The sequence below is a fragment of the Conger conger genome, chromosome 5, assembly GCF_963514075.1.
Source record: "Conger conger chromosome 5, fConCon1.1, whole genome shotgun sequence".
Classification (NCBI taxonomy): Eukaryota; Metazoa; Chordata; class Actinopteri; order Anguilliformes; family Congridae; genus Conger; species Conger conger.
This window is the reverse complement of record NC_083764.1, coordinates 16,717,923-16,741,366: the sequence shown is the minus strand read 5'-3', so window position 1 is coordinate 16,741,366 and position 23,444 is coordinate 16,717,923. Positions and strand designations below refer to the sequence as shown.

Genomic DNA, 23,444 nt, shown 5'->3' with positions numbered 1-23,444 from the left:
CATGTAGATTGATGGGCAAAAATGGCAATTTTATCAGGGAGTCATCAGGGAGTGCTGTCGCAGCAACCTGCTACGAGCCTTCGCTTTCCTACCAAACTAGCCGAGCTCCCCCTGCTACACTGCCTATTCATGTAGTCTGTGTGTACCTACGGCGGTGTGCATGTAGTCTGTGCGTATCTATGGTGGTGTGCATTTAGTCTGTGTGTATCTATGATGGTATTCATGTAGTCTGTGTGTACCTACGCTGGTGTGCATGTAGTCTGTGTGTGTAGTCCTCCAGTACGGTAGCTGCAGGTCCCTGGCTAGCAGAATGCAGAGTAGAATAGGTACCAGAGGCAGACTGTGGGAGATTTTGTCCACAGGTGCATTGCATTGCCTTACTAAAAAGATGAAGAGCCCTGTAGTTGATGGGATGGGCAACAGCCATTGATCAGAAAAATATCTATATTTTATATGTCCAACAAAGAACATCCTCCTACTGACCCCATGGCCAACATTAAACAACCTGCTATTGTTGAAATTTTAAAGCAGCAGCACACAGATAAAAGCCCTGACCCGTGTGGTGTTCGGGGGTAGCCGGTAGCTCGATAGCGTCCTAGTTCTTTCACTGAAATGTTGCTGGCAAAAAGGCTCTGCGGCAGTAACACTGTTGTTTAAGTGAACCTGTCCATTTATAGTAATGTACTTCAGCCAGGTCAGACACTGGCTTTAATTGTGCAGACGGTGTTTAATTACGGCTATTACGCTGACGCTCATCGAAGTGCTGAACCGCATTAGGACAGATGCAGGAGAGGCAGATGCCTCTATCATACTAGTTTTGACCGACGTGTTTATCCCGGCTGAATCTGTGAGAGAACGCCTGTGGCGAATGGAAAGTGATAGGAGGAAACGCTGCCAAGGTGGTATCCACCTATTCTCCTCTTCCGCTGCCAACACCTCCAGCATCCAGTTTCACACAACGGCACTGCAAGCTGTTTAAGACAATCCTGTGTCTTTAAGTTCAGCAGTGGTCTCAGAATGGGGAGAGAGCCACATTACAAACTACTACAAACTACCACAAACCAGGGTCGAAATGGGTTGAAAGCTTTGCGATTAGATGCAAAAATCTCACCAAGCTTTCAGAGAGACACAAATCGGACTGTGGGAATTTAGGCCTAACAAAAGAATGAATTGGGTACTTTAATGCAGCTAACACCAGACAGTAGCCCGGAGACAGACAAAAAGCTCTCAGATAACTCTGAAGTGTCTCTGTAGGAATTTCCGGTAACCACATTTAAGTACAAGGGCCCCCACTCTCAATGAATAAAAGTGATTCACATTTTCCACTCCCGCCCCTCCAGCCTATAACAGAGATTTCACTATACGGTGAACAGATGGCTCCGGAACACAACAGCAATGCAGTGAAGGAAGGCTTATTGTTTTGGTGACTTCATTTCAAGAATATCTTCATAGAAAATCGCATGACAACAGGGACAGTCTGCTGCACTGGTATCAGGGTGGCTGGGGGGGGGATGGGGTTAAACAGGGGTAATGGAACTGTTCAAGTTTAAGAATGAAAAAAGGAAAAAGTGTATTACAAAGAGATGCAGTGATATGGTATGTGCCCAGTGATATGTTATGAACTCCCCAGCCCACAAGAATGAGTGCCAACAGTCGTGACAGCTTTGATATCAGAAGCACTTGCCTCAATGCACATCAATTCCGAATGATGTGAACCATGGTAGATCATTCAAACTGCTTGGCAATTATTCTGACATGGCCGCCAATTGATCCATTATAAGGGGTGGTTCCCATGACTTTGGTAAAACTGATTTATTACATTTATAAGAGTGTCTGGAAACGATAGGACTGTGAAGACTTTTGTTCTGTGACGGAAATTAACTACACAGGCCCACAACATAACATAATCTCTGTCCTTCAATCTTGCCCCGGAGATTATCTGTACGATCGCTGGATAATTAATGTGATCTCAAGCACGAAGATTGCAGGATTTAGCTCAGATTGGAGGCAGCACCAGTGTTATGTAAAGCTGAAAGTATCAATTTCTGAAGCAAGTTTCTTCTTTTTAATAGAATACTACAGAATAACAATTATACATGTTAAGAAAAGCTTCAATTCTGATCTGACTTTTCATAATTTGTAATTATTATTTACGCATATCTTACATTCTCAGTGCTGATTACCAGATAACAAAAGCATTGGGGAAAAAGGCCACTTTTCATGAAAGACTACAGACTGAAACCAGAGGGGGAATTCTTGCACATATGAGATCATTGATCATGAAAAGTGGCCGATTCAAGTGCTTAACAACATACCATTATTAAAACAGGAAAACTAACATTTAAATGTAAAAACTTGATTAAAAAAAAAAAAAAAAAAAAAGGGTAGAAATTAATAATACATTTGTGGTAAAATACTCTCAGCTCCATTAAATATTTAGAGGCTCATTGAGACACTGAGGTATTATTCAGAGCGATTAGGATAGCAGCAGCAGGCTGAGAGTAACCATTACGCTGATCTTCCGAGCAGAATGGATGGGATATGAGGAAAATCTGCCCCAGTGAAAAACCTATAAATGACACCAATGCGAGCAGATAGCGACTTGACAGAGGGCTATCGGCTTTACACGTTATTATTCTATTTGAAGTCGGTTCAATATTTTGATTTACTCTTGGCTCATGACCGCTGTGGAATGAGTTAAATAGACCGGTATCTTTAAAAATTCAATAGCAAATATAATTAGTTCCGAACCGGCGGGGCCCGAGGCACCGCTGCTGAATTTTGATGAGTCCCGGTGGAATGAGGAAGTGTTGTGACTACTTCCTGGGGCGGTGGCGGTGATGTCAGAGGTAAAGGAGGGGTGATTCTAAAATGGCGGTTACCTTTCGGGACGCGTGTATGTCGAAGAACGGCTTGTTCCGGACGCTGAAGGGCTCCTTGGTTTTGTCGATCTGTCCGTTCCTCATCTTCTCCTGTCTGGGGAAGATAATCTCCTTCTCCATGCAGAGTAGTCGGATGTTAAAATCGCACTGGCCCACGGGCTGACCCTGAAACACAACCACACGCAAAAACAATTACACACACCTACTCCATTAACTCAAATCAAAAGGTTTCAAAGCCATTAGTGAAATCTGGCCATTTTGGAGCCATTACGGCTCGATCGTGCCAACGTTAATAATGTCCCCTGCAGTAGGACACAACACAGCTGCCACGAAAAAACAACATAAAAAGACCTGGCCTTCACTTAACCAATGCAGATGGGATCCTACAATTAAGCCTCCATTATGGGTCCTCTTTCCGCAAGAGACCCCCTTTTGTTATTTCTCATTACATGGCTGTGCGTCGCCATGGCAACCGGGCAACCCGGCGACAGTTGGAGTATGTCTGCAAACGAGCTAACCGCGATCTTATATATTTTTTTTTTACAGGGGGGTGGGGAAGGGGGGGGGACGGACGGACCGTTGAAAGCCACCCAGGTAATGGACATTCTTACTCCCTCTCTTCCCCCTCCCTTTTCAGAGAAATATGCTTGGAGTGAGTCTCCATAGCAACAGGTCCCCCTTAATACCTGGACCTCCTGTTTGTCTCACGACGCTCCTCTGAGATCTCTCCCTCCAGCTGGCTGACTGGCGGCGTAATTAGCTCGCGCCGCTCTGACCGCCTGGACCGTGGCCTGGCCCCGTAATTACCCCGCGGCCCGTCTGACAGGAGGCGAAACTTAGCGCGTCTTCGTTAAAGGACCGCGTTTGCTCAACCCTGACTCGCGCCAGTCGCTTTCCCCGTCAATCCGCTCCGGCAACCGGCGAAGCAGACTGTAATGGAGTGCTTTCACAGAAAGAGAGGACATTTTGAACCATTTTTCACTGCGAGACACAATCTCCCACCCCCCCCCCCCCTCCAGGTCCATCATGTGGAGAATGTAATCCGTGATATAATGGGCAAAGAAAGCGAACAGGTATTAAAATCAGTATCAGAGTAAAACAGAGATGGAAAACATTTGTTCTGCCAGAAATTCAGACAGTTGGAACAGAAGTATGAGATCCGAATAATAATGAGAATAAATCTGACGGACTCGTACTTCTCCAATCCTTTCCGGGTGGAAGGACGGTATTTTGTTAAAACTCACTTGATTAACCCGAACAGACCTCCGAAAGTCCTGCCAAAAAGCGCACGCAATATAATGTGTAATTATCGTCATCATTATCATAGCCATCCACGCTTTGCCAGAAACCGAGCCGTACCTCATCCTGAGGGCACATTGAGAACGCCATAAAAAGTAAAAGACTGACATTGATGGGCCTGAAAGAGCCTGAGTGTCTGACGGCCGACGGCACCGAGTGAGCCAGCTGACTCGGTCGCTCCACTGTAATTTCAGTGAAAGTGCGTGAAAGTGACTCTTGTTAAAGTGTGTACAGAGAATATGACTGTCCTAAGAATGCAGGGCTTTAATTCTGATGAAAAAGGTTGAGTTCTGAATGTCCAGGGGTCCAGTTTGAGAGTGTATGACCCTAATTCTCCAATTCGAGATTCATCCCCCCGAGCTGGATTAGATAGACTCAGCTGAATACCAAAGACTTAAAATTACAACCACAGAGATGCACGGTCTCTTTGTCACTTGTGTTTGTGTCTACCGGAAAGTGCCAATATAGTGATTAAACATTGTCTTCACGGACTTGAAAGTTTGCCAGGTCTGACCTCTTCAAGTGCACAACTCGCTTTGCATTTCCGTTATCAAAGGCAATTTTCCGCTCCTCCTCGTGCGCATATATTGGCAGACTGACTGTTATTTGCTCCGCGGGCAGACCCGCGCCTGCTTATAATGATAACCGTTTCACGAGCAGTTTGTGCAGCCGAATTTTGTAGGGGAACGACGGCGATAAAGAGCGGCGCTTAAAAAGGAAAACATCACGATACTACCCAGGCATCAAACTCACGGCTGACAGTTACATACCGCGGCCTGTGCGCGGAGGCAAAAACCCCCCACGGTAGAGTCACTTTTCAGAACACATCCTCACAGCCTGGACCGACGCCAAACACTTGCTGTTGTGTCCATGCTCCCAATTCTGTCGCAGAATGCTAATATAAAGTGTAAAGATAAATTGTTAGAGTGCCAAAATTAAGCATCATTTCCCAGGAAAAAATGTAAATCGACACCAGAATGTGGAAATTCGACCCACAGTCGAGACCTCCGCCCTTCCAGCGAAGGGCCTCCATGCCAAGTCCTCCACCCAGTTCCTCAACTTCGTGAAAGAAAGGGAAGTAAAAGAATGAATAATGGTCCACTGACATATTAGGCCTCGAACATCTTGCCTTGACACGCGAAGGCACACCTAAATCCTACAGAAGCTGGTGCGGGGGTGTGAGCCTTCAAGTGGCTCCAGAGACCGGGCTTCCGAGCCTGGAGTCAGAATCGATACTCTCCCTCCAGCTGTGTGGAGAATCCAGATCAAAACAGAGAGGCGAGGGCCCTCCCCATGTATGTGACAAACAAAGAATAAAAATGGATATATTGACGGACAAAAAAAAACATATATTAAAAACGAGGAAAAAAATGGAATGGCATGTTTTTTTAGTACAGTAGGCCTACTGTTGTTTATGCCAGAGTGGTCGTCTGGTCTCAAAGCCGCGGTCGGCTTCTTTGACTTATGTGAAGGAAGGCGTTTGCTGCAAACTGAAGGCTGGAGGAATGAGAAAAGGCCCAGAGAAGCCCAGAAAAGGCCTCTAGCGCCACACCCTGGGTGGGGAAAGCCACTGGGCCCTGACACACCCATGTGGCCTTGGTGAAACACTCCCTCCATCTTACCAAAAGCATCAGTCATCTTTATGGACACTAAACAATGGATCGTGAGAGCCCCCTGGATAGAACAGGGTTTTCTAAAGATCTACTCAACTGTTAATGAAAGCGGATATGTTTTGAATGCAATTCATTTCTCCAGCGTCTTTGTCATAAAAAATCTAATGAAAGCTGACTGATCAAACAGTTTGGATTAGACTCCTTTTCCAGCCGCAATGTCCAGAACTCTCAAGTGTATTTAATTTACTTGCAATGTATTCAGTCCATAACTCTTAAGTAAAAAATTTAAGCATGGTTTTTTTCCACCTTTTTATCTGCATAGATTTTGTTGAATAACTACATTTAAAAAGGTAATGCTAGCTGAAATATGTTATTGAAAGATAAGGAACATTTGAGAAAAATGGGTCAAAATTGGCCAGCAGTCAAGAAAAAAAAAAGAAATGAAAAAAAGTCCAGCCCTACATTTTCAATTTGAAGTTTTCAGGACTGGCTGGGTAAGCCTGTATCTATAGTATATCTCTAAAATCTATGAATGCCAAATCACCTATCCAGGCCTCGCGCCTCCAAGGAGTTTCACATTCACAACACACCATTTATACAGCCTTCAGCGAAAGATCAGGTAATGTAGTCTTACCCAGAGAAACAAAGTGGGAAATTCCATACACTTGTATTATGTGCAGATGACATCATTTCATATCTACTGGGGATAAAGCGGTCAAGACAGGCACCGTTGTGGATTCCTTTGGAAAATTCCAAGGGCACAAGGTCAACTGGGGGAAAAGGACATTAGATGACTAGAGTAAAGCAAAACTTACTTAGAATGAGTCATGAGGGTCGTTAACTGAAACACTATGTGAGAAATCAACCTGAACTGTCTCAGATTTCCCAAATCTTTACAGGAAATTGTATTAGGCAGTACGCTGATTAGGGAAACGCTGTACTGCTGAAAGTCAATTATACACCAAGAATGCATTTCGCATTAAAAATAAATGGCTCAATGGCTTTCATAATCTCATAAGATCCCTCTGGGTCTACTAGTTCAGGGTCCATGAATCTTATTGTGTGGCAGTAAATAGGACCAAACTTAGCAAACGACTAGCCGTATGGATTCACACTCGATTAGCTAGTGATAATAAAACCATACGACACAAAGAGACCTCAATTTATACATTTAAACAAATTCTATGAAGGCATTTTTGGTGGAAAAAATGCTTCACCTTGCAAATGCCCTCAACTATGAAATTACCAAATACTCACTTTAAATAAACAGCCACCGAATTGGAGGAAAAATAGAACCAATGTCAAATCATAGGTTAGTTTTAATCTTTTAATCTTATTAGAAGATTAACTGGATCTTGTCAAAACTACTCAAGATAAGTATTACTTTGGGGAAAATATATATAAACATAAATGTATAAAGCAGACTTAGAGACACATAAATTGCATTCATAAAATGTAATTCTCATGAGAAATATATTTTTGAGTCACTATTCTACAGCACTGCTTCTAACGAGCCTTTGACCTTCCCATCTCCTCAATTAATCTGTACTGGGAAGTGCCATCTCAACCCTTTGGAACAGCTCAAAATTAACTAATCATTATTGAAAACACTTAACATACTGAACCAGCTTACCCCCCCCCACCCCAAAAAAAAGATTTTAATGGTACTTGGCAGAAATGCTCCAGAGAGAATGGTAGACATGGCATTTGCTTTGGTATGAAAAGACATAACTCTAGGGGTTTCTGAATGCATTACTGCCTGAAATCCCGACATTCCTAAAAAGAGGCTTACAGGAACTGGAAACAATGTTGTGGTTCAGAAGTACAGATGGGTGACAAATTAAAGGGAAGACTTGAATAAACGAGTGGAAAAAAAACAAAAAACAAATGGAGATGTTTCCATATTTCTATAGGTGTACAGCATGATACAATTAAGCAAGTAACATCACATCATATCTATGTGGCATATATAGAAATGCTTGGTCAACCTCGATTTTGGATCAAGATGGCAAGAGGAAAAGATCCAACCGACTCTGAAAGTTCAGTCTCACAGACTGCTCAACAGGCTGGTGTTTCAATAGGAACACTGACTAAAGACTGAGACTCCTTCCTTTAGTAAGCATGGGAATTTCATCAATGCTTGGTACAAGGGCTGTGTTAGCGTGAGCAGCAGCAGTCTTACTGTCTTTGAGCATGTTGATGAATCATCGGTTGTATTCTTCGGCCTGGGAGGTCTTTGTTTCTGTGATTCCCCTTTGGTCTTTCCCCATTGATTATTGGGCCTTGCCGGTGTTCCCCTGTCAGTGATACATACACTACTGTCAGTGATTCATCCAGTTCCTCAAGGCTGATTGCGGAGGCCGATGGTATCTTTCCACTGCGGGCTTTGAAGAACACAGGCCGGAGGAGAGTTAAGAATGATTGTGTTTTGGGCCATGACCTAATTGCACTGAGGGATGGGCGTATCTGGGGGAATGAGCCTGACCTGCCTCGTACGGTTTGTTCAGAATCTATTAATAATTTCTCTCCTACACGAGTGTCCGGTTAACAGTGATTCTTGGGAACAGGAGAGGGTGAGGTGGTGGTGCGATCCAGGAGTGGGGGGGGTGGGGGGGGGGATGAGACCAGCTGAAGAGGCCACCTGAGAAAGCCTTTATTCAGTTCAGTTTGCCATTTAGTGGACAACGAAGTTCATCGTCTGCCTAACCAAATGAACACCATCTGTCACGCATGTCACCAAGGACTCTGACAAACTCTGAAACCCTGATAAACAGCCGTGCCCTCCTCCTGAGGTTTGGGTCCGCCTCCATCCTGGACCCGTGGAACATGCCGCTGCTACAAATGGTCCTCTGCAGAAGACCTCCATCTGGGAGTACACAGGCTTGCTGCGCCTGTCCGTATCAGTATTCACCTTTGTGCCGTGTGGGAACTTTTAATGCAAGCCAGGCCGTGTGCAACGGAGGCAGAATGTAGAAATCAGGTTTACCTTCACGGTTCTGCTCCCCAAAAAAATATCTAACAGCCTCTTTTAAAGGTTCCACAGACTTTTGAATTATTTTAATCCTGTAGAGTGAAGCCAAATTGAAGGTTACATCAGATTCAAGTACGTGTTTCTTTTTTTCCTGAAATTTTCCTATACTTGTGGAAAATGCAAAGTGAATGCAAAAAGGAGAAAAATAAACAGAAAATAAACAAATTAAGGCATCAAATTGTAATCTTGGGTAATACCATTAAGCCCACACTGATACAAGCCAGTCACACTGTAAGATGTATTTATGGCTGGAGCTCTAATTGGATGAAGCAGGAAGTGTAGATAATGAAGTGCCCATCCGAACGCTGGCTTGCCGAAGCAGAAATAGTACACGCCAACACGTATGCCTCCAAGCAGATGAAGCGAAAAGCCTTCCCGGGGTGCGAGATGCAGAATGAAGGTAGAAAAATCGAAGATTTTGGCGGGTTGCATAACGCCTGCTTGGAGACGGCTCAGCCATTGAAAAGCGAGCGTCCGTATCAATGAGTGAAAAGGACGTGTGAAGCAGGAGAGGCAGAATAGCATGGCAGCTACAGAGGCGGGCGCAGGACGGGAAGGGGTGCCTGTACAGCGGTAAGAACAACACAGGAGAGAGTGCGGTATGGAAATCCATACAGGCCATCCAACATATGTGGGTTCAGGGGCGGCCTGTAGCGTAGTGGTTAAGGTACATGACCGGGATCCCTGGTGCAGCCACAATAAGAACCGCACAGCCGTTCGGCCCTTGAGCAAGGCCCTTAACCCTGCATTGCTCCAGGGGTGGACTGTCTCCTGCGTAGTCTAATCAACTGTATGTCGCTCTGGATAAGAGCGTCTGCCAAATGCCATTAATGTAATGTAATGTAATTCAGTGAGCACTTTATTAGGTTTAATCTTTTTTGGAATTATTAATCTTCTGCTGCTGTAGCCCATCCACATCCACATCATACAATTGTTGTAACGTGGTCATTCAACTTCCTGTCAATTTTGAACCAGTCGGGTCATTCTCCTCTGACCCATCTCATCAACAAGGCATTTTTGCCCACAGAATTGCTGCGCGCTAGGTGTTTTTTGTTTTTCAATCAATTCCCTGTGAACGCTACAGACGGTTGTGTGTGAAATCGGGAGATCAGCAGTTCCTCAGATACTCAAACCACACCGTCTGGCACCAGCTATGATTCCATGGTCAAAGTCACTTAGATCCCATTTCTATGAAACGGAACCTAGTTCAAACCTTGATTATGTCCGTCTGCTTTTATGCATTGAGCTGCTGCCATGTGATTGGCCGATTCGATATTTGCATTAACAAGCTGGTGTACAGGTCTCCCTGATAAAAGTGATCACTGAGTGTATTTTTGGTCCCGTTACCTGAGACCACGAAACAATTACCTTGCGATCACGACAAAGAGAAAGTTGTTATATTGTGATGATGACTTATAATTAGCAATCTGTACATGTCCTCTATGGACTGCCATATGGGGAGGGAGCCTGACTGAAGCAGCACATTCCAGAGCCTCAAGCAACAAACAAAACATAAGAAAAGATTTCACAGTTCAGGAATCTGTGCAGCCACAATCTCACACGTGTGCACACACACACACACACATACATGGACATATACCCACACGCAATTACAGTACAGATTCAGGCGTCCATGGGGGGAAATACAAAATCTTGACATTTCATCTGCTGCGCTGGTACATGACTGTGCATGACAATGTCACATTATACCACACCTGTACTGCAGGACACCGCATAGGAGAGCTTCCTCAGAGCCATTTCTAAAGTTTCCAATTTAACCGCGCGTGCGTTGTGAAATCCACTTACGCATCACAATGGTTTTTCCTTCCCTGTGTTTTTCTGCCCAGCGCCTTGGCTCAAGCGGTCTTATTTTTACAGAGAAAAGCACTTTACCCGAGCGAGCCACCCGCCTCTTTCTCACTCTGCACACTTTGCATACACTGCACAATCTATAATTCATCAGCGCTCCGACCTCGCGCCGGCCCCCGGTCGTTTTTCCGCTAGCTCGCGCTTTTCGCGCCGGAGCGGGATTCTGGGATCGGGGTCTGGGTTTCGGGGCAGAACCGAACGCTAGCTGCGCCGGGCAGCACTCTCCTACAGGAGTGTTCCCGGAGACGCTACCCATCTGCTCCGCACTGGAGGTGGGGGGTGGGGGTGGGGGGGGGGGGGGTACGGTCCCATAGGGGAGGTGGTCACGTGACCCAATCCTCCATGGGATGGGCTGAGGCTCTATTCTTAGAGGACCCACATCGTAAGGCCTGGGGGCTGGAGGCAGAAGATAACTCATAGGCTGAAAGCGCGGTGCATCATCATGGGGGTGGAAGAGTGGTCTCTAAGCAGCAGACCTAGCATTTCCCCTCCCCACTGCTTGCTTCAAATGAAAAATGTGATTAGTGCCTATACAGTACTTTCACACTTACAATATCGCTGCATGGAGAAGGCAGACCCATGGTAGACCTTAAATGATTTAGGATGCACAAATTTCCTCCACAGTTTCCTCTGCGCACACACACACACACACATACGCATTCACATTAATTAGCATCTCAATTCTCACCACTCCCCCATTACTGATCCTTGTATTGACAGGATCCCAACGCCTAATGCATTTGCGTGACGTCTGCAATTTTTGATGGAAATTCTGTTGACATCTACGCCGACAAGGAGAGAGAGTATAAAAGTGCTATCGATCGCTAAGAGCTCAAGATAACGGCATTCCATTAAAAAGCAATAGAGAGGGTGAAACAATTATATCCTGTCGAATGCATAAATAAATAAGCTTGTGGATGCCAGCTCTCCTGATGATATCATAAAAGCAAAGAGCCTTGGGCTCGGTCATATGCTTGGCGACCGATAGCGGGTCCCACCTCAATAACGCGCGCTACGTGAGGGGGGAGGCGTGCGGTAAAACACAGACACGGCGGCGCGCTTTCGTTAGCCGGAACGGGAGCCGGTTCCTCCCGAGGTGTGGCGAGGAACGCCTTGGGTGTCCGGAGGAGGACAGCGGACTCTGTCGAGCGCGCTGCGGGACGGCAATTAGAGGCCCAACCGCTTTAGCCACGGCAGGACAGGGGCTCTCTGCCTAACAAGGTGTTCCCGCCGGTTCGGGTGCGAGGGGCGAGACGAGGAGCCCACGGAGGGAGAAGGAGACGCCGCAGGGTGTTAGCCAGGTGTGGGGCTTCGCCCCGCTCGCCCGCCGCTCTTCCTACACAGAAGCGATAATGGCCTCCGCCGTCGGTCCCCGCCGGACCCGCAGTTCTTCTCCAAACAGCCGTGCGGGAGGTGGGGGGGTACGGGGGAGGGGTCTCCGTCGCCGTGCTCCTCTCGCGTGGCGTATTCGTGGGGCGGAGCTCCGCTTCTCGGCCACGGAGCACGGCCTAGCAGTCGGGAGAGACGACACGCTCCTCCGCGCTCCCTCGCGGTCTGGGCAGAGTAGCTCCACCCCCCGTTGGATGGCGGGTGGGGGAGGACGCACCGCCGACAATGGCGGCAGTAAAAACTAGTGGAGTACGTCATTTTTAATCAGGCTGCGGCTGGACACCTGTGGAGACCGCTTATTTCAGAAGGAATTATTCATCCCGAAGGTCCGACAGAGCAGCCTGTCATCAAAGATATTAAACGGCAATCTCTCTTTTTACGGCTTCTTCGCTTATTTTTGTCAAGCCTTTCAAAAAAATATGAATACCCTATTAAACATTCCCCAATCACCGCCGAACGACAAAATAATGGTGATGAAGATTCGCTGACATAGAATGTGAAAGTGGTGAATGTACAATTAGCATACTTGTACAATTAAGCTCTGCTCCGACTCCACTGTATAATTATCGCCATCACACTAAATGAAAACTAAATTGCTAATGATTTGTTTCGGTTCAGAGTTTCTACGAACGCAACGGTAAACAGAGTAGCATGCTATTAACATGAACGCTCAACAGATGACAGGCCAGCTATTAACCTGAATGTTTAACATTAAACTCGTCCTGACACCCACTTGTAAGTCTTAAAACAGCCCGGCCTTTTGTTGGTGTCTTCTCATTAAGCATTTATGGGGTTTTTTTTAGTCTGGCTATCTGAGTTAATGACATCTTATCTCTTTCCCCAGTGGCTGGCAAGAAGATACGCTTCAAATGTCTTACTCCTGCTTGGGAGAAAAATGACTGCTGTTCTTGTGTCACATTTTCCTCATTTTTCCCCACTGTTACCATGGCAAAGGCACGTTCGGCTAGAAGTCACAGCTAATGTATTACTCAGGCTTGATATTTGCATCATGGGGCTATAATTGGATGTTATACATTCAACTTTGGGAGGAATACAACTTTGTAATCAATATTAAAGGAGTCTGTAAACCGGTGCACTGAAGTCTTCTTCAGTGGTTTCACTATGCTTACATTACCAAGAGTAGAGCCAGTTCGTATTGTCTATTTTTCCCATTTCAGAGTTTAGCCAGTTTGTATTGTGCATTATTCACATTTCAGAGTTGAGCCAGTTTGTATTGTGCATTATTCCCATTTCAGAGTTGAGCCAGTTTGTATTGTGCATTATTCCCAATTCAGGGTAGGGCCAGTTCATATTGTTCATCATTCCCATTTCAGTTGAGCCAGTCCATATTTTTCATCATTCCCAATTCAGGTCAGAGTTGAGCCACTTCATATTATTCATGTCAGAGTAAAGCCAGCTCAAATAGTTAATTATTCCCATGTCAGAGTAGAGCCAGGACGGGTACGCGCTGTGTTTTTCCCCTGGCAGTAACACGAACAGACAGACGCCACAGTCACCCCACCCACTCCCACCGCTAATCAACAACTTCAACATCTCGGGTGGCGTCACCTGTGGCCAAACGAACCAGACTGCATGGAGTCTGCGCCTCCCGCCTCTCTCAATCCAGCTCTGCTGCTCATTATTCAAAATGACGTCAGCGTCGTGGAGTTCTTGGCGGTACTGATAGCTTCCACTTCAGCAGGGCTTTTCACCCTTTTCGGATCCAGGGACCCCCGCCCAGTCTCAAAGGCATCCAGGGGAAACCTCATAACCCTTTTCTAAAATGAAAAGATGCATTTCCTCCTTCTACATATAGTACTTGCAGATCATATCTGGGGACCCCCAACGGTACTTTCAAGGTCTCTTGTCGAAAAACCGAGGCACTACATGATAACGGGACATATGGTCTTGCTAATCTGAAAAGAATGGAAAACAATGGCCGATAAAAAACAAACTGAGCACTGAATGTAACATATTTCTCGTCAAACGTATTTGCCTTTTACTCTATTTATTTTCCTCTCCAAACTTCGCGCTGCGTCTGTCAGAGCCTACAGCGCGTGTCCGTTTGGAAAGAGCTCCCGCCCCGCCGGAGTCCGGTGACTCACGCCCCGCACGCCGCAGACCGGCAGGGTCCGAGGGCCGACCGGCCGATCAGGCCTGTGGAGGAGGAGGAGGGAGGGAGGCTGTGCACCAGATTGGCTGCTGGCTGACTGTTGTGTGTCTGGACTGTCTTGGCATACCAGCAGGAGCCGCCGCCCCGTTCGTTTGGGCCGGGGCCAGGAGCGGAGCTTTCGGGCCGCTCCATCTGGTCGCACGGCTGAATCTCCGTGGCGGAAACGGCGGGATCGCCGTCGGCTCGGAGCGCGGCGCGGGTTTTCCGAAAAGGAACGCCGTTTTCTCCCTCCATTCAGGAGCGGCCACTGTTTTCTAAGGGCCCCGTGAAGACGGTCAACAGTTTTATTGACGATTAATCTCTGCAGGCCTCCGGTTCAAGACCAGAGACAATTTTAAATAAGCTTCTCGGGTTGTTTTTCTCACCGCAGGACGGTCTGGGAGGACCGCGGCGCTTGTCAGAGAGGTGGTGAAAGCTCTGCTAACAAGCCTGAGGTATCTCTGACAAAAACAAGGGGTCGCGAAGCCAATCTCTGCCCTGAAAACCTAGTCATTAGTCACACACAGGCGGAGGTCTGATAATCAGACACACATTTCGGCTGCTGATTTTCAGTAACACAAACGGCGAAACCGCGCTACTCACGTTGAACTTAATGATGTCGTAGATCAGGTAGCGTGGAACTGGCTGTCCGTTCACCTTGTCGATGATCATCTCCTGCAGGAAGGAGAAGAGGAGACACCGTGAGTCATGTGACAACATACAAACGGGTTGAGGAGCCTTGCGCTCTCGCGAAGCACCAACTGGGGCCTTGGAGCCAAGCGTTTTTCACAAAGCACCAATCGGGGTTGAGAAGCCCGGCGGCCAATATAGTTGAGCGTTCTTGGAGAATTCCAATCAGATCTCAGCAACTGAGCTAACAAACATAATTCCAATCAGATCTCAGCAGCTGAGCTATCGAAAATAATTCCAATCAGACCATTGTAGCAGAGCCCTCGAAGGGAATTCCAATCAGACCATTGTAGCAGAGCTATCTAAGGGAAATCCAATCAGACCATTGTAGCAGAGCTATTGAAGGGAATTCCAATCAGACCATTGTAGCAGAGCTATCGAAGATAATTCCAATCAGACCATTGTAGCAGAGCTATCGAAGGGAATTCCAATCAGACCATTGTGGCTGAGCTATCGAAGGGAATACCAATCAGACCATTGTAGCAGAGCTAACAAAGGGAATTCCAATCAGAACATTGTAGCAGAGCTATCGAAGAGAATTCCAATCAGATCTCAATAGGTGAGCTATAGAAGAGAATTCCAATCAGATCTCAGTAGGTCAGCTACCGAAGAGAATTCCAATCAGACCATTGTAGCTGAGCTATCAAAGAGAATTCCAATCAGATCTCAGTAGGTGAGCTATAGAAGAGAATTCCAATCAGATCACAGTAGCCGGGCATTCTGACAAAGCTCCAATCAGACCAGAGGAGCCCAGAATTCTATAAAAAATAAAAATTCAATTCAGACCGAGATTGGCCGAACAATCTCATTACACGCCAATCAGATGAGAGCAGCTGCCGACTCTGGCAGTTCCAATAAGGCCGGAGGTGCCATGCAAATTTTCTGCTGTATCTCTACAGAGTGCAGCAGCCTGAGGTAAGATCAGAGAGCAGGGGGGAGGACACAAACAAAAGGCTTTTAACTGCCATTGTAAAATCAGCGGATTCCAAACAGCTTTCTTCTGCTGGCTGGGTGGGAGGATATATCCAAACATCTATATCTTAAGTCAGCTGGTCATCCTTCGATAGATTTTCATACTTCTATGATTTATTGAACCAGGACACTTTGATTTATTTATTCTGTCAGTGAGATAAATAATAAGGTGCACAGTCTGTGGAAAAATAAAGCAGCACAGTGGTTAATGTCCTGGCATGAGTAAGAGAGGTTGAGTCAAAAACACGGCGCGGGTTATTAGCTTTTAAAAACGGCACCGAAACATTAATCATTTCTGCATTAGCAAATCCGAAATGAGAGTTGCAACAGGCCACAACAACGGGAAAGATGACGGCCTTTGCGAAACCCTCCCCGCTAAGGAATTCAACAGATAGAAAGCTCCTCCAATTAATCTGTTGTGCAATTAAATGCAGTAAACTTCTGCTAAAGATTGCTTTCACAAATTATATATGCCCAAGCGGATGACACGAATTGTAACAGCTTAGGCGATTAAAATGCAAAACAACACCTGTACACTTTGATCAACATGTAAAGGGAAGTTTACCGCGAAAAGCAATCATTCAAGATTTATGCACTGTACACATGAATAAGCAAAGGGAGACAATCTAAATGAAGAATAAAAACATAATTTCAGCTTCCATCAAAGGCCTGCGTCTAGAAGCGACAGCTTAAATAATGGCACTGCGATTCTGCCAAAAAATTTAGAGTTTTTGCTCCTTCCGAACAAAGTATTTTAAAAAAACCGTAAAAGAGGAGGGGCGAGACAGAAGCCAGGGAGAACAAAGCCAGCACCTGCTACGAGATCCTCCCAGGGAATGACTTCAGATCTGGCTCCAGCTTCAAGAGCGGGCCCGTAATGGAGGCCAAAGATTAGGCCGCCCCCAGACTGTCAGAGGAGCAGGGCTCCTCACAGCAGCAGTGCGAGAGAGGTGGGGTGGGGGGGCTTATCACGAATTCAAAGCAGGCCAAAATGTGCTGCCAACGAAGCCGCAAACTAACGCTAGCCGCAACCGACAAGTTCACAGTCACGGCGCCGAAACTCGATTTCATTTCAAGGGGCTTTTTAGCAAAGGGGGAAAATCTAATTGAACACAGCGAAGATTCACCGCCAGAAATCTTATGTAAGAGACGTAAGAATTAAATGCATATTTTATCAGAGGTGCCGGTTGGGTTCATGTTTTGAAACCGTTGTCTCTCTGAAGTCCAGAAACTATGAACCGAAGGTCATAAACTTTGCTCATTTTCATCCACTCTGAGAAATAGTGCTCACATCATCTGCCAGAGAAATAGCAACCCATAAGGGGATGGCCTACACCTTCATGTATTCTTATTTTTTTAAGAGGACCAACTGCATTAAAGGAACTTACACAAAAGTAAAACAAGTTAGGGTATGATCCCTTAATCTTTAAGGGATCATACCTTCTGTGCCAGGTAGCCAGACTTTGTAAAGGAAGTGGGACAATGGCTCCACCAGTCCACACACTAAACCCTTCAAAGTGATTTGTAGTAAATGGAGGGAAACTCATCTCAACCACACCAATGTGTAGCACCCACCTGGGTGATGTTCGGCAGCCATTTTGTACCAGAACACTCGACACACATTAGCTTAGGTGGAGGAAATTATTGGAGCTTTGCTAGAGAGGGCATTATTGGCCAATTAAACTGAGGGATGACTCAATGTCCGGGATAAGGAAGCCAGTTTGGTAACTTTATTCTGGCTTCTTCAGAGTATCTGTCAAGAGCACACATACAGCAGTTGCTGAGCCCACTGCTATGACAGCCAGGAGGGACACAAAGTGCCCCAAAAAGGCTTCACAGAAGAGGAGCCTCTAGACTGGTGTCGGCCATAGAGTGCAGCGAGACAGGTTTCAAGAGGTATGCAAGCCTCCCTCAACCCCATTCACACCCTACAACCAGAACCACAGCTCAATATTTTCCCCCGAAGGTTGACTCAATAATTCAGGCAGGTTTCATATTTTTACATTGCTGACACAATATCATAGATTTCCGCCATGCCACAAAATAAGTCCATTTCCCTTTTCATAAATCAAAACGGGGCAGGCAGCCACTAGCCAGGGTACGGAATAGCCCAACGCGAAAAAAAGCTTTCAATCTTTCAGCTTCAGTCTCTCTTTGGTGGCCCTTTCATTCTCAGTGATAATGACTTCCATAGAAAGACTACATCCTGACCCTGCAGACAGATGAAGTCCTCATAGGTGTTACCACCTCAGCAGACTAATTTTAACAGCAGGGTTGAAACATCATTACAAGGTGCCGACTGCAAAGCCCAGGGGAAAATTGCGCAGTCCTGTGGAATAATAAATGCAGACAACAACAGACGTTTCTCAAATGCTTTCGGGCGGTTCCTTCCCCGCGCCTGCCACACTTAGGCATGCTCTTGACTGAGTGCAAAAAAATGAGTCCCCAAAAATGACTCCGGGAAAAAAAGAAAAAAAAAAAGAAAAACGTGGTTTCAAATGTCAAGATTTGCATAAAAACATATCGACGCCCGGCACAGCAGGTTGGGATTTTGCGAAGCGTGAAGCATGAAGAGTTACGCTTTTCTCACTCTCCTTAATGAGTCACCATATTCTTTTTTCACATGAAATCTCAAAATGTATTGCGCTTGCAGGCCAAGCCAAAGTAAAGTGCGCCTTATGAGATAAAAGCCGCATTCGATCCGGAGGACAGCCTCTGTCGACAAACCTCATAAACAAACCAAGAATCAAACACATGAAAGTCTCTCTTGAATGGTTCAGCAACTACAAAAATGTCTTCTAGTATATCAAATAAATCTTCAAATATATTGCTAATCGTGGGATACCAAAAGGCACCCGAAGATGATAACAGAATAGAGTGATTCACCAATGACCACGCTATATACAAGATAGGCAAGAGACAAATATGGATCAGTCTCAGGTAACTTAACAAAGAGTTGCAGGTATAAAACAGAAGTTCAGAGGTTATGCTGTTGGGAACATTCGACAAGACTTCAGGGATTGGTCATTTGACAAAGCCAATCGGCATCAGGCAGGAAGCTGATCTCATGGGTGCCACAAATTAAATGAAGCAGAAAAGGAATTGTGGTTTACCCCGTCCAGTAATGTGTTGGAGAGATGAACCCGAGGATCCTTCCGGAAGGGGAACTCCAGGTTCTCTATGTGGAACACAGAATTGTCCCTGTCAATCATGTAGACCTCATTTCTCCCACGGATCAGCATCATGTACCTGAGAGAGAAGAACACAGTCTTTTACCCTTTTACCCTTCAAACAAATGTACAGTGCCGTGAAAAATTATTTGCCCCCTTCCTCTATTATTATTTGTGCCTGATAACCTTTTTTATGAAATGAAATAATTTTATATTTTATAATTTGTGTTTACTCAGGTTCCTTTTGTCTAGTATTACATTTTGTCAAAAGATCTGAAACCATTTAGTGTGTCAAATATGCAAAGGGGGCAAATATGTATTTGTATAAACCAGATCATCACCACACTTGCATCTCCAGATGAATTAAAAGCCAGAAATAAAACAAGCAATACAACAAAAGGCTTTGAGTTTTAAAGTTTCAGAAAGGTATGAATGAAATCATTTAATTGCAGGAAAGGAATGAATATCCATACAAAGTTATATACAAATGGAGATTTGCAAAACAACCCAAAACAAGGCACAGGCTTGCTTTAAAATAAAAAGTAAAATAAAGTTCAAAAATAAAAACAAAACTGATGGCCTGGGACTCATAAGGTACACCTGTACACCAACTTGTTAAAGTAAATAAATGCATAAAAGCAGATGTAGTCAAGAGGTTCAGCTGTTTTTTAGACCAAATGTTAGAATGGGGAAGAAGTGTGATCTAAGATTGTGGAATGATTGTTGGTACCAGACAGGGTGGTTTGAGTATAACTATTGATCTCCTGGGATTTATTTTCACGCACAACAGTCTCAAGAGTTTGCAGAGAAAAATGCACTATTAATGAGAGGTGATAACACGCATGTTAACAGTGGTATGCTGAAGAGCAACTGAACACACAATATGTCAAATCTCTAAGTGGATAGGCTACAGCAGCAGAAAAGAGTCCAAAAAATAAGTCGAATAAACACCAAATAAAGTGCTCACAGTGTATATTTTAAGTAAATACTGTAGATCCTATGAAACTCTATGAGCCTGGATGCAAATGTCATCCTGCTAATCACCAACACACAGCCCAATCAGAAAGGCAGATGACGGTTTGCGAATCCACACCGAGCACCTGCCCGCTTGCTATGCGCATCTGCGTCCCTCAACTCCGATGCTTTCGAAATGCAGGCAAATTCTAGTCAAAACAATGAAACGCCTAGAGACATTTGTGACCGACGACTCCAGATTTACGAGAGGCTGCCAAAAGGGCAAACCTCCAGCCAACCACAGAGGAGAGCTTCTGCATGCTGTGGCGGTGTCAGACGACGGGCCCAGAGCACCGGATGTCAGACTCCTCTCTCTGGTCCCGTGCCCTTGAGGCAGATTAAAGCTTGCTCGCCACAGCCAGTAACAGCCCATGACGATGGGATGGTTATACAGCCAATGTTATTAACCTTTGGGGCTCGTCTGAACTCCACTGAGGGCCTGACATCATGGATGACTCGTAACTCTGGGGTGCTTTGTCTCTTAGCTGCTAGCCTAGCCATAGGACACAGTGGTGGAGTTCCTGAACAGACAGGGATTTGTGGGCGACACTACAGGAAGGGAAGGCATTAAGAGGGCTGTGGTGGATCTCCTGCCAAGTTTTGGAGTTACACCTGGAGGGGGAACGGTGCCACCATCTGCGCTTCTCCCAATCTGGGCCTGACAGGGCCGTCAGAGATTGTGAAGGCTAACAAGATTCGTCACGACTGCATCTTAACTACATGAGGTTCCGGTTGGCAACAAGTCCTTCAAATGCCTTACGGAAATAAACAAACATGAACAAACATGAATAGACCATTGTCTTTGGAAGGAACATCTATTATCACTGGTTTGGCCCATGAGTGTGTCCCTCCACAGACAAGAGCGAACAAATCAGAATGCTTTGGCTTCATTGGTATGGAAACCGAACATTCAAGGTGAAGAACAGGGAGCTGAAAATTCAATGTGTCTATTGAACCTGTTCCTTCACGCCCTGCAAAAGCAAATTCAGAAACATCCTGAATCAGTTCAGCACAGGCAACTTCCGTACACTTACAGCCAGCACTTTCGACTTTTTGAAAGTTATACAGATAAGAAAGGTTTGCGTGAATGTTCAATTCTGCTCACAGTCGGTCTGGAATACGTGCTCCCATTAAAAAGACTCGAGATCGGAGGCCTGATAGTCACATCATCTGCAACAGAGGGGAAAAACTCCCAGGAAGACAGACTTCATCCAATCCCCTCCACGAAGCGTTCCTGCTCTGAATCCCAAATGCTCTCCATAGGTTCTGCTGAATGCGTTCTGCCAGCAGTCTATGTTTATTGTTTATGCAAGAAGAAACCCTGACTGAAATATTATATCAACAGAGCATCATTTACACACCACAAAAAAAGAAGCGGTGTGAGAAATTTCACATTCCGATGCACCCAAAACTTTTTGTAGAAACTGAAAACTTTACTTGGCAAGACTGGCTGTGTGTGTGTGTGTGTATGTGTGTGTGTCGGCACCCTCCTTTCTGAACAAAGCACGATGATATGCTTTTTAACAGCCGCTTCTCTGGTAGTTCCGGTCTTCCTTTTCTCTAGTTATCTAAGGTTAATTATTTTAATCAGCGCAGCGCAAAATTGTGCTAATTACTCGTGGCTGCCTCTATGTTTCGTGTTAGCGCAATCATGCAGGACTGCCGCGCGTCCCTAATTGTGGATGATCTCTTGGCGTTGCAAAATTAACACAGGCGGACTTGCCCAGCAGGAGCCGAATACACTCAAATGAGTGTTAAGGATGTGGATACCCTTCCCTTATCAGTAGGAGACTGCCGGGTAGGATATGAGGATGAATGATCACTACAACTACAACTACACAGGGATGTGGAGAAGAGGAGTCAAGTAAACTTTGTCTTCAAAGGCAAATGAAAACTATTGAAGAAAAACAGTGAAGGATTGCTTAAACTGCATTGAAAGAGGAGGGGGGGGGAAATGTGATCTATGCTGACTGCAGGTTCACTAAGCACCAAAATCCTGTGAGATATTCGGAGCCAGAGAGGCATGAAATAACGTCACAGGAGCCAAACAGTTGCAGGTCCTGAGGGGGCAGGAGACAGCGCTGCTGGCAGCAGTGTCGGTGGAGATGAGGCTTCGAGCGGGGATGAGGCTCTGCTGGAGCTCTAAACAAGGTCACCGAGGTTCAAAGGGCGCAAAGGTCTATTCCCTGCGTGATTAGCAGCAGCTTACCAAAGAGCGACTGCATATGAAAGCGTGATCTCGAAAGTTAGGAAGCGCTTTCTTCTGGATGGAAGAAAAGTCCGTCTACCCTTCTGGAAAATTCTAAAACTGATCACATCATGTGCACATGCCAAGACATTGCTCCTCCGGCACCATATATGCACGCATGAAGACACACACACACACACACACACACACACACGCACAAGCACAAGCACAAGCAAATACCCCGGGAACGATAACAAACCAATTTAAACGATATCCCACAACGATCACAATCACACATCAAAGACAGCTTTATGGAGTCGTGCGCAGGGGTGGCGATAGCGGGGAGCACACACACACGCACACGCACATCACATGCATCTGGCTTCGCACTACGTAACTCGATAAAACACGTTTTATCGCGTTGCTGCGGAAAGAACCGGAAGGTGACCTTGAATCGACTCCAGACCGGCCCGGCTCTTTGCGAGAGGCTGATATAGCAGCCCGTGCCAGGCCTCCTTTTCCCACAAGTGGGACCGGGATCGATACGGAGGCAGGGAACAAGCTCCGGATCAGCGGCTCCTTGGGAGCGGGTGATTATGATGCGAGACTGAACACTCGCGGCCATTATCGGGCTGAGGCGCCTGACCGATTATACCGGAGAGGTCCAAGTGTGGGCACGGCGGAAAAGGCTGGTGCATCACTGCCTCGCTGACCCGGAGATTTGATAAGAGGAGCAATTCGCTTTGATGGAGTAACAATGAGTTGGGTTGTGAAGGGTCGGGGGAGTAGGGGGGGGGAGTGGGCGGTTTGGGGCGGGGGCAGGACGCTGATTTCATTTGGAAGCGGCCTTCCTTTCACGGCTCGGGCCCCTCCACTCGTTCCGGAGCCGAGAAAAGCGTCTGGCTCCAGCCTTTCATGGGATAAACCGCGCTGTCGAATTACCGCCGGCGTGGAAACCGGAGATTATCGGCGTCGAAAGCCAAGAGCCCCCTTCGATCGCAAAAAATGGAGAGAGAGAGAGAGAGAGATTTTTTTTTCCCCCATACAAAATGGATGTGGTTTTTTTTTGAGTGCGTAATGGCGTCCTGTTCGTTTCCGCTGGGGTGTGGCGAGGCGTCTTGTATTGTGATGGTGGGTGCAGCATTCAGGCAGAGGCCGGGTAAGGGGTAGTTAGC

The 23,444-nt window shown here is 46.0% G+C and overlaps 1 protein-coding gene across 1 annotated transcript in view; it reads right to left on the bottom strand.

Moving 5' to 3' along the window:
• Positions 1-23,444, bottom strand: part of rngtt (RNA guanylyltransferase and 5'-phosphatase) — a 99,878-nt gene that overhangs the window by 46,487 nt on the left and 29,947 nt on the right. The window contains exons 9-11 of the mRNA XM_061244109.1: positions 19,011-19,146; positions 14,839-14,910; positions 2,883-3,047 (exon numbers count right to left, since the gene is read on the bottom strand). Coding sequence (XP_061100093.1) covers positions 2,883-3,047; positions 14,839-14,910; positions 19,011-19,146 — 373 coding nt within the window. The remainder of the gene's footprint in view (positions 1-2,882; positions 3,048-14,838; positions 14,911-19,010; positions 19,147-23,444) is intronic.